This window comes from Macrobrachium rosenbergii, chromosome 7 (genome assembly GCF_040412425.1).
Source record: "Macrobrachium rosenbergii isolate ZJJX-2024 chromosome 7, ASM4041242v1, whole genome shotgun sequence".
Classification (NCBI taxonomy): domain Eukaryota; kingdom Metazoa; phylum Arthropoda; class Malacostraca; order Decapoda; family Palaemonidae; genus Macrobrachium; species Macrobrachium rosenbergii.
Genome location: NC_089747.1, coordinates 15,702,767 through 15,719,730, shown reverse-complemented (window position 1 = coordinate 15,719,730; position 16,964 = coordinate 15,702,767). Strand labels below are relative to the sequence as shown.

General features: G+C 33.7%; 1 protein-coding gene across 8 annotated transcripts in view; it reads left to right on the top strand.

The window, feature by feature from the left end:
* Positions 1–12,968, top strand: part of LOC136840169 (protein amalgam-like) — a 186,054-nt gene extending 173,086 nt beyond the window's left edge. For 3 of the 8 annotated variants that reach the window (XM_067106630.1, XM_067106628.1, XM_067106631.1), the window contains exons 10-13: positions 2,949–3,141; positions 4,628–4,861; positions 10,338–10,464; positions 12,412–12,968. In XM_067106630.1, coding sequence (XP_066962731.1) covers positions 2,949–3,141; positions 4,628–4,861; positions 10,338–10,453 — 543 coding nt within the window. In that variant the 3' untranslated portion in view covers positions 10,454–10,464; positions 12,412–12,968. Of the gene's footprint in view, positions 1–243; positions 1,483–2,948; positions 3,142–4,627; positions 4,862–10,337; positions 10,465–10,808; positions 10,844–12,411 lie in introns of those variants that run through there. The other 5 variants (XM_067106636.1, XM_067106635.1, XM_067106629.1 and 2 more) reach the window with 4 other exon arrangements.
* The last annotated feature ends 3,996 nt before the right edge of the window (positions 12,969–16,964 follow it).

The following is a 16,964-nucleotide window of genomic DNA, read 5'->3' as shown; positions in this document are numbered from 1 at the left end:
CAAGGCTACACACCTTTAGAAACATAAATACTAACATTAGTACCTGAGACAACCAACCTTTTGAAATGTAACTCAACTTTCTGTACAAAACTGCTATTCTTCAATATAGAATTGGATTTTGAATACAGGTTACCGACATTTAGTATGTGGGCTGCCAATCATACAATCAAGTAATGGGCAAAACCCTAGGATTGATAATGTCACACAAATATTGCAATCGTTAATGTTGTTATCTGGGATTAGGGGCCTCCACACATTTCCACCTTCAGGAATCATAAGTGTGATGTCACTTGTTCTGTTGTGTGTGCTCACAATGGTCAGTATTTTGCTTATAAGGTAAGGTGTTTACTATTCCAAAAAGCTTTTCTTCAAGTCAACAGTCGCTCTCTGCATTATAAATACTGTATACGTGTTTCTGTGTTCAAAAATATGATTATGGAAACAACTACAGAAAGAAAAAAAAAAACAGCAGCAAACAATATTTCCATTAAACTTTTCGAAATAATGCCATGAATGAAAAAAAAAATTGCTAAAATAAATTAAATGTGACTGTACCATGCTAGGAAACTATTAGGGCTCAACTTTTGTAATAAGAAAATCTTTTAAAGAGCTTGTATTGAAGGCAACTCTTACATTCTTTGTTTTAATTACTATGTAAGTCAATGAGAAAGCAAAGTTTAGCTCTCTAGTTACCTACATTACAAATCCTCTGTCTCAAGAATACTAGAAAAGTTCCCTTAGCCTTCAATGAGATTCACCTTTGAGACTCAGTCAGAATCACTAAATGATGAAAATCCCAGTAGTTTTCCTCATTCTTGTAAATAACTTAGGTGAAGATATTTGCAATTTCTTTCTCAAGTATTTTTCCCCAACAATATCTTCTTTTTCACCAAGTAGAAGACTTGACACAAAATCTGACAGCTAGTTAGAATTATATCTTTAGATATCTAAATTATACATAACAACATGTATGTACCTTAAGATGAGACAATTTACCTAGAGAGAGATACTGAAGAAAGAACATTTACATGTACATCATTAACAAATACAAGTCTCAAAATATAATGGCTACAGACATGAGCACAGAATAACATGTTATTAACTGATAAACTTTAACAGTAAATTGCTGAATTTCAATAAAAATATCGTTAGTTAACTGGAAAGCTTACCGTGATAGCTAGAGCTCAGAAATTATCTTTACTAATAAATTAACTACTCAATGTTCTCTATGTATTAATCAATAAATTATTCAGTTCTCTTGACTAATCATTAAAACCTACAGTTATTTCTCTTAGAAGATTATTCACTGAATTGAAACTAAAGATCAGTCTTTAAATAGACAGGGTCCCTTTCTAGAATCCATGTACAACTGCAGCTAGAGAGTGTCTTTTAGCTAAAAAGTAGTCTGACTACAAATGATGTCAGCTTGTCCTCATGTTCACTGCTGATGACACCACGAACTGAAAATTTTAAACCACAAAATACAGTAAATGGAAGTGGAAAAATAACTGAATATCACTGCAATTCTTATGGGAGCATCAACCGTTATCCGCAATTAGTGCAATCTCGCTTATCAGAAAATATTATATCTGCTAAGTTATAAGTGAAGATATTCAGCAGCTTACATATTGTTTGATATTGAGCATAAAATGTTTTTGGGTATACACAGATGTAACTTCAACCACCCTTAATGAGTCAAGTGCAGGCAACACAAAGTAGATGCAATCTGGGACAAATTAAAAATTATATCTCAAGTCACAGACTCTTGCTGAGCCTCCAAAAATGTACTAAAAAAGTCTTTATAAAACAACCTCAAATTCTTCATCTCAAATATCACTGAAAGTACAATACAGTAGTATCGACGTTCGTGTATGAATACAGTGCATCATATCATTAGAGGGTTTTCAGACCTGACTTAATTCAACTTTCAAAACTGAATATTAGTCCCAGTAAACACTATTTCTGTTTCCTCTCTGTACACGTGTTAAAGATGTTGTTATAAGTGTTTCTCTTACGGCAAGCTATAAACCATAAATTCACCAAGTACAGTATAGATAATTCTTAAAGTTTTATATCTATACCATATTTTGGCTGAATTCTTACATAGGTTAGATAAACTTCTAGCAGTTACTACATCTCCATCCTTAATGTTGAGTACCTTTTTATAAATCTTAAAGAATATCCACATTTGTAGCCAGCCAAATAGTGCTTTGTCATGGACAATTTTGTCTCATTCATTAGTATCCTTGAATTAAAATAACTTATATCTTACTCATTTTTTAGAAAGAACCTTAACTGTAACTTATGGAACTTTAAAACTATGAAAAATTATAAAAATTGAGGACGTGGTAGCCATGATTAGTTTTGAGGAAAATTTACCTGCTTATGTTAAGAATCACATAAGCATTCTGGCAGGCTATTAATGACTGAAGAACATTTAATTAAATACACCTAAAAATGTCAATTTATCTGCATGCACTCTATCTTTACTTGATTCCTAATGCTGATTGACAAAATGGATTGAGAGTGCTGTACTAGGCATGACAACAGTAATGGATAGATTCAAAAGTAATCATAATAGCATAGCCAAAAATTATAACAGCAGTCTCTACTATATTTTAGTTTGCTTTGAGATTTCTAACAAATAAAGACAGTTATTATTCACTGTGCTTTATCTGAAATGCCAGTTGCATTACCACTTAGACTAGTTTTAGTAGTGGACTATTTCAGGAGAATTTTGAAATGGCTAAGTAGTATACTTTATGCCATTAAAGATATGAGAACTAAGATATCCCTATGTTGTAGGCTGAAATAATATCAAGTGACCTGTCTTTAATTTCAAAGAACATGGACTGGTCTGCTTTTTCAGGATCATGGTATACAATCTTTGACACATTTTCAAATAAGATCTTTTCGTCTCCTTTCCTTTTTCTTTCCCGATGCTGCAGGAGACAGATTCTAATGAAAAGTGGGTAAACTTCACGGTTCCAGGAACAACATCATCATCCATGTACCATTCAAAGGAACACACATTCACAGAGCTTGAACCTGGAGCATCATATTACGTCCAGATTTCAGCAAGGAATGAATTTGGTTCCAGCGACATTAATGAAACTTTTGCTTTCACAACAGTTGACCCAGGTGAGACTTCCAAGTAGCCCAAAGCGAAGAGGTATTAAAATTTTATCAAAATTTCTTTTAGGCAAATTCCAACAAGTAATCAACATGCATCACTTAATAAGAAGTATTCTGTGTACTGTATTACTAATGGGTCAGTCATTAAAATGGATCACCTTACCAGCAATCTAATAAGAGAGATTTGGCTTACATGGCTCTCTGAGTGCTTAAATATTGTATTTTAATTCTGGCTTTACTTTTCCATAACTGGTCAGTAATGAAGATTTGCTCCAATTAAAATTGCCTTTGTATTCAAGTGTGTATCTTGCTTGCTATACATAATCACTTGTATCTACCGCAAAATTTAAACAATCTGTAATGTAAAATCTGCAAACTTAACAGATGTCAGAAGCATTAAATTCTTTGTCATCAATGACAACTTGACTATGTAATTCCATATGTCTGCAGTTGTGTCTCATGTTATTCAGTAGCATGCAATTGTAAGTTTCATGAAACTGGAAAATATTACATGTACATTTACAGTACATGCTGTGAACTTATTTAGCACTACGCATACTCACGAGAGAAAAAAGGTTTTACATATCTACACCCAAGCACACAGGATCACAAGTGCACAAGAATGGCATGTAAAACTTCTTGGACAACTTTAGGTTACAAATAATCCACTTCCTGCCTTTAGATTAGGTTTAATCCATCTCACTTAGAACACAATTTTATCTGTGGGCATTCTATCTAAAACTCAAGGAGGTACAGTCGCAAAGGGACCATCATTGTTCAAGCATTAGAAGTTATGTCATTGGATATTTGTCACCTTGCTAAGTTCTAATTTCACAAATTGTAAAGAGCTAGTCCATCATTACTTGTATCTCGGTACTTCAAACTCGTGTGTATGTGTCTGTATGTATGTAAGTATGCCTGTCTGTCTGTGAGAGCACGTTGTGCATTCAGAAATCCCTGTATGTTTCCCTAGCACTGCATCTTCACAAAAACATCAAAAAGCTTTCATAGTATTCCCAAATGTGGCATGAAGCAATATCCATATTATATCTCTCTTTTGTAGTTCCCAATTACAGTCAAAATTACCTTTCAATGATCTGTGGTTCCTGTGTTAATTTTTGGAAAATAACTCTTCTTACAAACTTGGATTACAGGTTATTAGTCAGTGCACTCCCCTTCACCCATGAAAACAGACCAAAACGAGTACTGTAGTGTGATGCAAGTTCAACTATTTGGAACTTTGCCTTAGATATTTATAATTTTATGTAGAGCTGCTTTCAATGACTGCATGAATAATTATGGTCTTTTGTTTCACCACTGAGATTTGTTTGTATGGTACCACATGATCATGCATAGGCCTAAATATCATCATTAAATGTCTTGAATAACGAAGCCCTTCGACGTCGACCAAATCCTCCGAAAAATTTGTGTGCATGCACACATCCTGCACATCTTTCAGTTTTGTGTATTGCATGAATCCTTTGTTTCCTAGTTGGCACAGACCCTCCTGATGACCTTCTCCATGAGGAGGAGGTAATACCCAACACCGACCAATATCAAGACGTAGTTTCAGAGGTGGGTGGAGTCATAGAGTCGCAAGCCCCGCCTCTCCCTGAAGTGGACATTGTTACGGCCCAGTCACCTGTCATCAGTCCTACCGACAACCTGACAGAAATGGAGGAAATATTCCAAGAAATCTTCAAGGGAAATGAAATCCCACCAGCAGGTAGCCACATATCTACTGATAAGTGAAAAGAAAGAAAAATATCCATATCCTGCAACATGTGATTCAAAGGCTACTGTAGCTATAGCATCTAGGACTAAATTCAGATCTTTCCCTTAAAAAGACCTCTCCAAAGGGAATTGGTTTGTTAAAAGTCACTTTTGTTAAAAAGGATTTTGACAAAGGAAAATCTATTTCTGGAGAGGGCCCGTGTCACCGGTGAAATAGTCCATTCAGCACTTATTTCTAGGTAATTCCGTTGCTAGATACCAGAGAAAGCTAAATGAAATGCTGGAGTTACTACCCCCAGAGCGAGCTCCACTAGATGGAGTCGTGTATGGAAAAAGGTGAACTACAAAACACGGAACCTTATCCTATAGAGATTCCCAATATCAAAAGTGAGAGAGGTGCGATACAAGCCCCATGCACTGGACTGTATACAAGGCAACACTAGCCGCATTCCATGTTAGCACCCACCTCACTAGAATGAAGTTTATCAAGGGAGGGAGAGAATGAAAAACAGGGGTGGGTCACCGGGTGACACGGGCCCCTCTCCAGAAATAGATTTTCCTTTGTCAAAATCCTTTTTCTGGATCGGGTCCAAAGTGAAATTAACAGAGAAATAAACATCATTCTTATGCTATTAAAGACTTAAATAGAAACGTTGAAAACTAGGAGAATTCTACCCTGAACATAAGTAAGGTCCTCTAAGTTCATGTAATGAAAATAATGTAGTGGTCACCGTCTAAGATCATGAGCTTAGAACAGCACCTGAATAGGTTTTGTATTAAGAAAATACTTCCTGCCTAATAGCAGACCCAATGACAGTGCCTTATAAATTCCTTTAATTATTAAACTAAAGGAAAATAAGAAGCCTCAATCGCCTAAAAACAACAAAACACTGGTACTCAAGTAATTGAAGAAGAACCTTTGAGGATGCCATAAAAAATCCAAAATAGAGCACAAAATAAGGATCACAACGAAATTACGTGTGAACGAAAAAACGTGCTAAAATGGAATGCGGCTAGTGTTGCCTTGTATACAGTCCATGAGTAGTGCATGGGCTTGTATCGGCACTCTCTCGTTGGGACTTTTGACATTGGGAATCTCTAGGATAAGGTTCCGTGTTTTGTAGTTCACCCTTTTCCATACACGACTCCATCTAGTGGAGCTCGCTCTGGGGGTAGTAACTCCAGCATTTCATTTAGCTTTCTCTGGTATCTAGCAACGGAATTACCTAGAAATAAGTGCTGAATGGACTATTTCACCGGGTGACACGGGACCCCGATCCAGAAATTGTCCTACTTGGTAAAGAACAAAAATGGTAGAGTATTTTAATGTTATTGTATTGTAGAATGCATAGTAGGTTGGGTAAGTATAAAGATGAACTTCTGTATGCGTTGCCTTTCATATGATAGGTTGAGTAATTTTCCAGACAGAACTACTGCCTTCGAAAAAAAAAGTTCTCAACAGCAGAACTCAAGTCAACAAATATTAAATATAATGAGTGATGCTATCAGTAAATTATATTGCCCAACAGCCAGCCAAGGTTTCCTGGACAAATAACTAGCAGCATATATTTTAGTCAGAACAAAGCAAGGAAACATTAATTGTACAAAACACAATCATAACGATCATTACTCATAAGAACATGAAATCCGACCATGAAACAGGAAAGGTAAACACAGTAACAGTACTATCCCTCTTAGAAGGAACATTAATGTAGATTATCAGTCAACGAATCAAAACAGTAAACACAGTAAAGATGTGTTATGTATACAATGGGTTGGAGTTCTTATTGCCCCCTATTCTGAGAATGGCTGTATTGTTGAGATTAATTGTTAAGAAAAAATGGGTAGCAAAGCACTGTACAGTACACTCTACTACCATATTTTCAAGTGGATATATCAAGACCTGATTTGCAAGAATAGCTAAGTTGTAGGCCCTCAATACTTTGGAGGCATGAAAGGAAATATTTTAGTTTATCATGAAATGTAAGCATAGTGATGTAGGTACCTGAAAGGTAGCTGATTGAGGTGAGTTCCTCTTAAGGATAGAGAAAGGCATGAGGCAGCAATCTCAACCCAAAATAATATCTGTGAATTGGACGGGAAACAAGTTCTCACTAAACAAGAATCAGGAATGAGGGACTTGAGTGCTGGTAGTGGTTTTTAGCACAGCAGACCACTCAGCTTTCTCTAGAGAGGCATTTGAAACCATCCACACATATTTGAGATGAAATTCAACAAAAATGTGCCAATCTCTAAAGCAACAACTAGAGCTGTCAGCCAGGATATCTCAAAAGGGACTTCACTGAGTCATCTCTGAGCTGGACTGATCAAACCTTTGCACACCATCTACAAAGATTGCCCAGGAACTGCTGACCAAACATTTGACCCAACCTTCTTTTGCTGATGACTCAGATGTACTACATCTCCAGAAAATATGATATTAAAGCTACATGCAAACCCACACCTAAGATTCCTAAAGAATACCATAAATAATATTCTGACACACAGAATTTACTATTCTTCCTGTGGGTTACAATGGTTGGTCTCCCTCATTGAATGACTGACTTGCTGTGCCAGATGGACATTGTTGTGTGGGAATGAAAATCTAATTTGTGGTACATCACCAGCTCCATTTCAATAGACGTGTAAACATTGTCAATATGAGTATATGCTGCATTACTTGCATGGGGGGCCGTTAGTTAGGCAAGAAAACCAAGAAACAGCAAAAGAAAATGGTCCTTTCTTCATTCACTTTAGGGATAGCCAAGGCTTTAATTTATTCAATAGGAAGTCCACTTTCTCATGTGGCATCATGGAGTCTCACTCTTTGATAATGTGTGTGCCAGGGCATCTATCAGTTGCAACCTAAACTTTGCCAGCGCCACCTTGTCAGTTTTATAATAGAAACTCTGCTATGTTGAATATAAAACTGATTATCTGTTGACTGGACAGGGTCAATCTTGAGAGAAGAATAACCCAAAGTTGTAACATACTCTCACACTGCCTGGTATGTCTGTATAATTGAAGTTGGCATTCTATAATCTTTTACTACAGTCGTTTCCTTTCTCAGAGATTACTGACAGGTCGCAATTCTTAGTCCAAAGAAGCATGAAACATTAGCAATGCCATCACTCCAAACTTGGAAGCTGACATGATATAGAACTCTTAATAGATCTGAGAAACTTATTCTTTAGTACAGTAGTTAGTACTGTATAAAATTTTTTACAGCTCCTTATCAGCAGCAAGGTCTTAAAGGTATAATGGGGACCATAATGGAAAACCATGATGCCATCCTTCTTAAAAGTAAGATGACCTCTTTCTGAGAGGAATGATCTGTGGACTGCTGTAGGGCTGTAAGGGTTAACGAGTCTCAAGAACTTCTTCAGGACCCCTGACAGTACAAGGGTAAGTGGCAAAGCACCAGGATAAGTAGCTGTGAATCATAAAAGAACTCCCAGCACATCACTGAACTGAATACTGAAAAGCTGAGAAATACCCTTGCACGACCACAAAAAGTTTCCAGAGCCAAAAAGTTTTTCGACATGCTCATGACCCTTACTAGAATTTTATTCCTAAGGAGAAGCCTCTTGATTTTACATATGAGAGATCTCTCTTGTGGATATTTAAGCTTTACGATTTATGATCATTGGCAACCCTTTAATTCCTTCAAGAATGTGACAAGAAGGACTTGGAAGGACAGAACATCACTAGAGAAGACTGACTTCTGTGCCTAAAAAGTGCCATTTGAAAAACTCAGTAGAGTTGCTTTGCTGAACTGAACCTTACACTTCCTCTACATGCAAACTGAAAGTGAGTGGGTGCAACAGCATTGACTGATGATGATGATGACTCAAAAGCAATTCAACCAAATTACTGACCAAATTTAATCTCTAATTTAACTGGCTCACAGGATTTGTTCTTTGACAAGAAAAACTTGATGACTGAATAAGATAAAAAAAACAATTGAAGATTCTAACTCATATTTTTTAATGGACTTTTGTCAAAGGCATGCCAAGTTCACTAAGTAAAATAGAAAACTTGAGAAGTGTGTGTCTCTGAACACCAACAAGGTTCATGCAATGACTTGTAATGGGTAAACAAAAATACTTGGTAAAAATAAAAACACTACTTGAAACAGCAGAGTTTGACTTCAAACCAGAATAACACAAAAAAAAAAAAAGATTGGGGCTGGGTCAGTGGCTCATCAGGCATCCCTGTAAGTGGCACACACAGTTTCAGTTAATTCATCTCCAAAGTTAAGCAACAAGTCTCTGGTAGAACCCCCTGTCTTTCAGCTCTAACTATCATTTGGCATTTATGGCAATTTGTTCAAGACATTGATCTAATTTTTCACACCCATAGGAAAATAACAACATCAAAGTTATGATCAACAACTAAGCTCAACAGCCATAAGACATTCTGGTATAGTCAAGTACTTTTCACTGACATACTTATTGTGCAGAACCACAAAGTTTTTATAAGAATAAACTTATGAGTTTCTGTATTCTAAAGTACTATTCAAAATTCCATCTCAAAAATGAAATGCAGAACATTAAAACCTAAACATTCAGTGGAAGACGATGAAATTGATTTTTCAAAGCTTCCATATCCTTTAATCATGCAACGATTCCATAAGTATTGTAAGTTTGTTTTACTATATATCAATATTATATTAAACAAACCTATTTTGAATTTTAAAAAAGTAAATGTCATATTTTCTCCATTCAGGGTTCCTGATAATTTTCTGTATAAAACAAAAATTAACACTGTTTGAAATCTAAATCATACAGTTTAACATTGAACTTTTAATGTTACCAGCAAACCTAATTATTATCTTTCTTCCTTTGTTTACTAGCCTAGTACAGTATAACAGTTAACCACCATTTGTCATTACGTATTATTAATGGTGTAGATCAAAACCATACAGCAAGCTAAATTACAACACAACAAAAATGTATTTCCCTAAAAACTGCGGAGTTATTATGAACAAGGATAACTTATTGATAATTTTTTTTAAATATAATGCTACTGCTCATATTAAATAGTTAAAAAGCCTTTGATGGATCATGTACAAACAAGGTAAGACAACAAATTACTGTTTACAGTATTTGTATGTGGCACTGCATTTGTTCTACTGTTTCAATACCAATTAAGCATAGTTTGAATCTTTTATTTTTACTGTAATGATACAAATTCAAAATCTTGTAATGTTAAAAATTTAAAGTTTCACTAACATTTACTGTATTATATTTATCTTTTGTTAAGTAATTTTTAATTTATATCATTCGTTATACAACTTTTACCTAAAATTGCCATTCTTACTTTTTCTCTTGGCAAAAGTAACATCTAGAAATATATATGGTCAAATTTTGTTGAATAATGTACAGTAATATGAATTACAGCTGGCAGGGATAATCTTCTCTCTTTTTGTTTCTTTATTAATTACTAAAGAGATACTTTTATGACAGAAAAAGCGTCGGTGTCAGACAGTACCTCAGAAACCTTCAGTTTAACCCCAAGAGAAAAGCGAGCTCAGATGGTTGCGTTAGTGACAGCCATAAGTTTATCATCTTTTTTCTTTTAATTTGCTATGAGGTAAGTTGAAGCACAGTGCAGTATTTTTTGGATCAGAACATTATTCAAATTTAGCAGTCTACCATGCTCAAGTATATAAATTTCTGTGAGGTTTCCTTCAGTTAAAATTATCTATAGCTTCTTAATTCAATACAAAAAAATTACTGACGTATTTTACAGTAACAGTACTTTACAAATCATTCTGCTTTTGATGAATAAATAACCATAGTTTCAAATATTACCTTTATGCTATCTCCCTTTAGCAAACTGTTTAAAAAATAATTTGCATATTTTGAGCCTTTCAGTCTATTGACTTATAACATCTCTGATTGTATTTGTATTTTTTCTCTTTGCTATTCCTCAAGGATTTGTACAAGTAAGCTATTTTTTTCTTAAATAAGTAAGTACTGTATAACCATTTCAACTTACATTCAAATAATCCTAATACTGTACACACAGAACTCAATTTTTATTTATTTTGGTACTGGCCACAAAAGTTTAGTCTCTCATCACTAAATGCAGCACAGTATACTAACTGCGAAAATTACAGGGAAGATTTACTTCTTTTGAATTGAGAACCAACTTTTACTTAAAATCAAGAGAGGATGCACTGGATGTTTGATAAAAAAAAATGTATAAAATTACTTCTTATGTTTGCAGATCATGACTGCCTGCAATTGTAGATAAAAACAAAGCTGAAAAAATGTCAGGTATATAAGTAATCTGTGACATGAATAAAAAAGGGAAATATTCAATTAAGATCTTTTCAATACAACAGTAACTTTGACCTTGCCAAGTTGAGTTACATACAAAACACAAAATAAAAGACTTGCCTTTTATTTAGAAGAACATTCTTCATGGTCCGGTAAGTCCTTTGTTTACCATCAACTTTCTCTACTTCATAATGCAAGACAACAAATTCTTATTAAGATTTCACATCACAGCATCTGAAAAGACTTTATTTCTAAGTATGAGCCTCTCACTCAAGGTGTGTGTGCATATATATACTGTATATATAAATAAAAGAAATATATATACATATATACATACATACAATATATATATATATATATATATATATATATATATATATATATATATATATATATATATATATATATATATATATATGTATGTATGTATGTATGTATATATATGTGTGTATATGTGTGTGAGACCTACATGTAGGCTGAACATATTTCAACCTTAAAAAAAAATTTTAAAAACTTTGATGAAATGAAATTAAGTTGCTTTAAGTTTCCTGCTCCTGTTTTGGAGGCTTTTACCCTTTTCCCTAGATCCTGATGGCTCATTTTCCTCTCATGATTAGTAACATTATAAAAACTCCATGGACATTGGATGTTATCTATTTACTGCATTATTCATCTCCCTTTGTCAAATAGTTTAGGCAAAATTGAAAACTTTTCTGCCAAATTCTATTTAAGTGCAAAATCACATTGCACATTAAAGGAATTTTTGTATCTACTATAAGTACGTTCTACTGAAGAATGACTATAAAGACTTTTCTACAAGGCCAACACAATACTCAATCATATGTATCAGAGTAAAATAAATATAAGAAAATTACTGTAATACTGTAGAGATTACAGCACTGCTGTACTTGTAACATAGCACATCACTCTCTTTCATCACACTCATCTTCATCTCAACTTCAACATCAAATTAATAAAAGAGTAAAATCAATATGATGCCTTCAGATATCTTCATGAATTAAAAGTTCCCATTTCTAGAGGAGCCTGGTGATCAAATCAGGTATATGGGTCAAAATACTTTAAGACTTTGCTGAAAGTTACTGTGAAATGCCTGTAGAACATTACATGACTTTTTCTGACTAAAACAATTTAATATTCCTTTTCATAACAAACACAGTGCTATATACCAGCAAAATGAAATTCTCAGACCTTATATTCACTGAATTATGATTAAGTTTTCTTTTTTTCTCCTTAGGTTGTGAGGCGAATAGTCTTTATCCCAGGCTTAGAGATGTACTTGGGTGGCAGTGATCTCGCCTATGAATGAAGACAAAATTAATACCTCAAGAGCCCTGGGTATTGTTGGTCCTACCTAGTAATTTTGGGAAGTACAGTATATCAAGGTTCTGACTGTATTTGGGACGGGTATATTTCCCTATAACCTAAGAGAAAATGCATCAATGCCTTGAGAGTCTATGTATGTAGCATTACCTTAAACTTGAGGAAATGCTCCATAATCCTGACAATATTTACAAAGTGACAGAATTACTTATGATTTGAAGAACAATACTCAAGATAACTGGACATGCCTATGCAGATAGTCAGAGATATGACTCAGGACAATATATCAGTGTCCAACAGTACTTTGGTACAGATATAAGATATACATCAGGGTCTTGGCAGCTCTTGGGTGTAGGCATAAGCAATACAGCAGAGCCATGATAGTATGTGGGTACAGGTAGATGCCCTGACAATATTTAGGTAAGCTCTAAAAAAATCTGTGTGAGAGTAGTACAAACTGCAACTGAAAAAGAATGACAGTCGACCCCCACCATTCACAGGGAACTGGTTCCACGAACGCTGCAAAGATTGTGGATGAGCAGGTCTCCCCTTGTGTTAAACCTATCCTTGGGCCCCCACAGTCAAGCAGAAAGATTGTACCCATTATTTCTGATAAATATGATTAAATATAAAGCTCACATTAATAGTGCTCTTTACTGGTATGATGTATGAATGATTTATATACAAAATATGCAATATGGATTTACTTATACCAAATTATACTATCCTTATGATAAAACAAAGCACACTGTAGTACTGTAAATTCTTCTGTCACCCTTTTTTTTTTCTCTTGCTCTCTGTTTAACATCATCAGTACAGTATTCTATAACTTTGCTGTCATTAAATATGGTTTTCCATAACTTTTAATCACCCTTTCTCTTGATACATTGTGCTGTACTAAAGATCTGAATAAGTACCCTCCTAAGTACTGTACCTTGAAACACACTTTTTTTAAATATCCAAAATACTTGAATTAATAGTACATGTACTCTGGTGGGACTTGCATATACTAACCTGTGGATGGCAGGAGACTGTCTGTATGTAGAAGCCTCAGAAGTATTTGAACTTAAGTAGTGCTACCCCTTACTCTACAAATCTTACACATGATTGTAATAAATACACTGAAGTCCCAAACAACATTATGCACAACTAGTCCTGTTAATGAAAGTAGTAAGTGTACATTATTATCTATGCTCAAGTAGTCTTAACAAATTAAAACCCTTGCAGCATTTGGATTCACATTCCTATTGGAGTTCTAATACTAGAAATACAGCTCAACCCTGAAAATGTTTGAATTTGATTAATGACAACAGCAATTTAAGCAGAAACTGAGCTAAAACTGCTTGAATATAGTTAGTCATAATGGCAACACAAAGAGAAAAAGTGAGTCCTAATACATGCAGCATTGAGTGCTGACAATTCTATTTAAGGGTGTTGTCCCAAAAAATCTATGTATGGATTTTAAAAAGACAGTGATATTATTTCATTCATAACACTTTGTAATCATCCTAAGAGCAAGGAAGTGGAGTTGTAGTATTTAACAGTATTAATGAGGTATCTTTTCAGCTTGTGAGTTTAATTATAGATATCTAATGGAGATAAAAGAGCAGTATGTCAAGAGAGAAGTGATGTATTTCCTCACAATTAGAGGTTACTTTCTCAATCCTTGCAGTGAAGATCTAGTTTGAAAATAACAAATCAGGGTTTTTCATGCAAATAAAATCAAACTTTCTTCTCTAACCTTAACATTCAAAAATATACTACTTCAAGATTTTCAGTGAAACAATTAATGTATCCACAATAAGTACTCACTCACCCAATCACTCCACTGGCCTTTGGGCTTCACTGCAACCAACTGCTACTTGCACTCAACCACTTCATGCCACTCTGTTATTCGCCATATCTAGTCATCAGTGTGGATCTACAATATACAGTAAATGTACAAGGATTACCAATAACTACTTCAATTAAGTTTGTGCACAGTATAGAAATATCAGTAGAAATTTTCATACCTGTACTCAACTCCATAAACATTACCAAGGCAAAAGGATGCTTTTAAATTCTCGATCAGATTTAATATTCTGGGCAAAAAGTGTGTTAATTGGGCAACTGGAATATATCATGGAGGAAAATGTTAATACTACATAGGATGACAAGCTCACACCATGTGCTGCAGTGAATTAATCTGGGGAGTATCACTGACTTTAATAGTACACCAAGCAAGAAAAAAGACTACTGTACTAACATTTACAAAACATAACATGTTTTTCATACAAAATTATTGAATTATTTCTTTCATGTGGAATATTCATTTAGCAGTACACCATAAACACTACCACCTAAAATTTTAAAAACCATCTGTTATCATTACTAGGTGCCAAAAGATCAGCTTTAAAATCAAACATTCTTGTACTAGTAGATTTTCACACATTTATGAATAAATAAACGATTATATGTATGTATGTATGTACAGTATGTAAGTATGTATGTATATATATAATTGTATATATATATATATATATATATATATATATATATATATATATATATATATATATATATATATATATATATATATATATATATATATATATATAATGAAGATAAAAGGCCCATAAAACACTATTTGAACGTTGCAACCATATATTTCGAGCACTTCCTTCTGTGCCCCTGTTCACTGGTAAAATATGGACAGACGAAATGTTACAAGGGTATATATACAAAGCATATGTAGGTGTGGCATTAAGTCTACAATGGTACGCAGGTGACTGTTTCCCAAGAAGGAGGGAAAATAAACAATACCCTAGTGGTTTTTTACCTCATTAACTCTGGTGGTCGTGTTTCCTGGAACACCTTCTTCAGAAGAGGTCTGAGGATTAACCCGTCGATGTTGTCCAATTTCCAATGCCCTGACAAGTTCATGTTGTTGGTTTGATAGATAATAGCAGATTCCATCAACTTTCTTTTGTACGGACAGCTACTTTTGAAAACACCGTTCAAATAGTATTTTATCGACCCTTTTATCTTCATATTATACTATGGTATTACAGTAAAAGACATTTATATATATATATATATATATATATATATATATATATATATATATATATATATATATATATATATATATATATATATATATTTGTATACATATATGTATATATGTATGTATGTATATATATATATATATATATATATATATATATATATATATATATATATATATATATATATATATATATATATATATATATATATATTATATATATACTGTATAGTATGTATCAAGATCAGCAGTTCCTAATGAGCAGAATGTTGCCACCTAACAGCTCTTTTGTTATTTATGAAACCGGCATAATTTGTGCTCAGGTGAGACATGTATACAGTACTGAGAATTGTCAAGATAAAAGATCCTTGTGCATAGTGTAACATAAACTTCACATGTAAGTATTAGATGTATACTTCCATATAACTTTAATCGCGTGAACGACAATTCTAACTAGAATCTTGTACAATACTGTGAAAAGTTCTTTCATTCCACTTAATACCAGAACTGATGTAAGAAGAGCATGTGTGTGAAAAAGTAATGGGGAGAATCACTGGGGGAAAGGGAGCAGATATTGTAGCTACAGTCCCAACTTCTTAAAAAGGAAGAGGGGAACTCTAATCTGTTCACTCTAGAAAGCCATGGACTAATAGTATGTTCTCTCACATTCTACATAGCATAGTTAGAATAAAGATATTTCATATTCCTTTGTCTATGTAAAAATCAACTGTGATTTGAGTAGTTGTTAGTTTTTCAGTAATATTCTATGATAATGTAATGACTACCATTATAAATTAAAAACAGGTGTAAATTAATTCTTGTAAGAATTGTTGTTTTATTTTTCCTCTACATTCCTTAGATCATCTTCTAGTTACAACCTTGTACATTACTCTTAGTTGAAAATGATACAGAACATAAGACTCAAAAATGGATCTGTATGTTTCATTTGCTATAGTACTGGATTTTACGAGAAATAAGGAAACATTACATACCATTTCATTGCTGGAGATTGGAAACTGATTAATTCAGTTTCAGATGTTTTGTATTAAAAGCATCCTATCTTGAGAAGTCATTCACCTTTGAAAAACTCTTAATGCCAAAAATGGTACATGGGCTACTCCAGTAAACCTATTCCCATAAAAAAAAAAAATAATTTAAAACCTGGTAAATTAGTTTTGTATATAAGCACAGTCTCTCAAAATAATACAGCATGTTTTTGTTACTGTTACTAATAGTGCATGCATACACCCATTAAAATATCCCAAAATCTAATGCAGTGTTTGCACTTCAAAAATTCGTAATACTGTACTCCATGGCAAATGTACCATTACTTAATACGACTAAAGTGGTAAATAGCTTTAAATAGTTTAGTTTTCAACAACAAACTGAGCAGTTATAGAGTGCTTAATATTTACCATCTG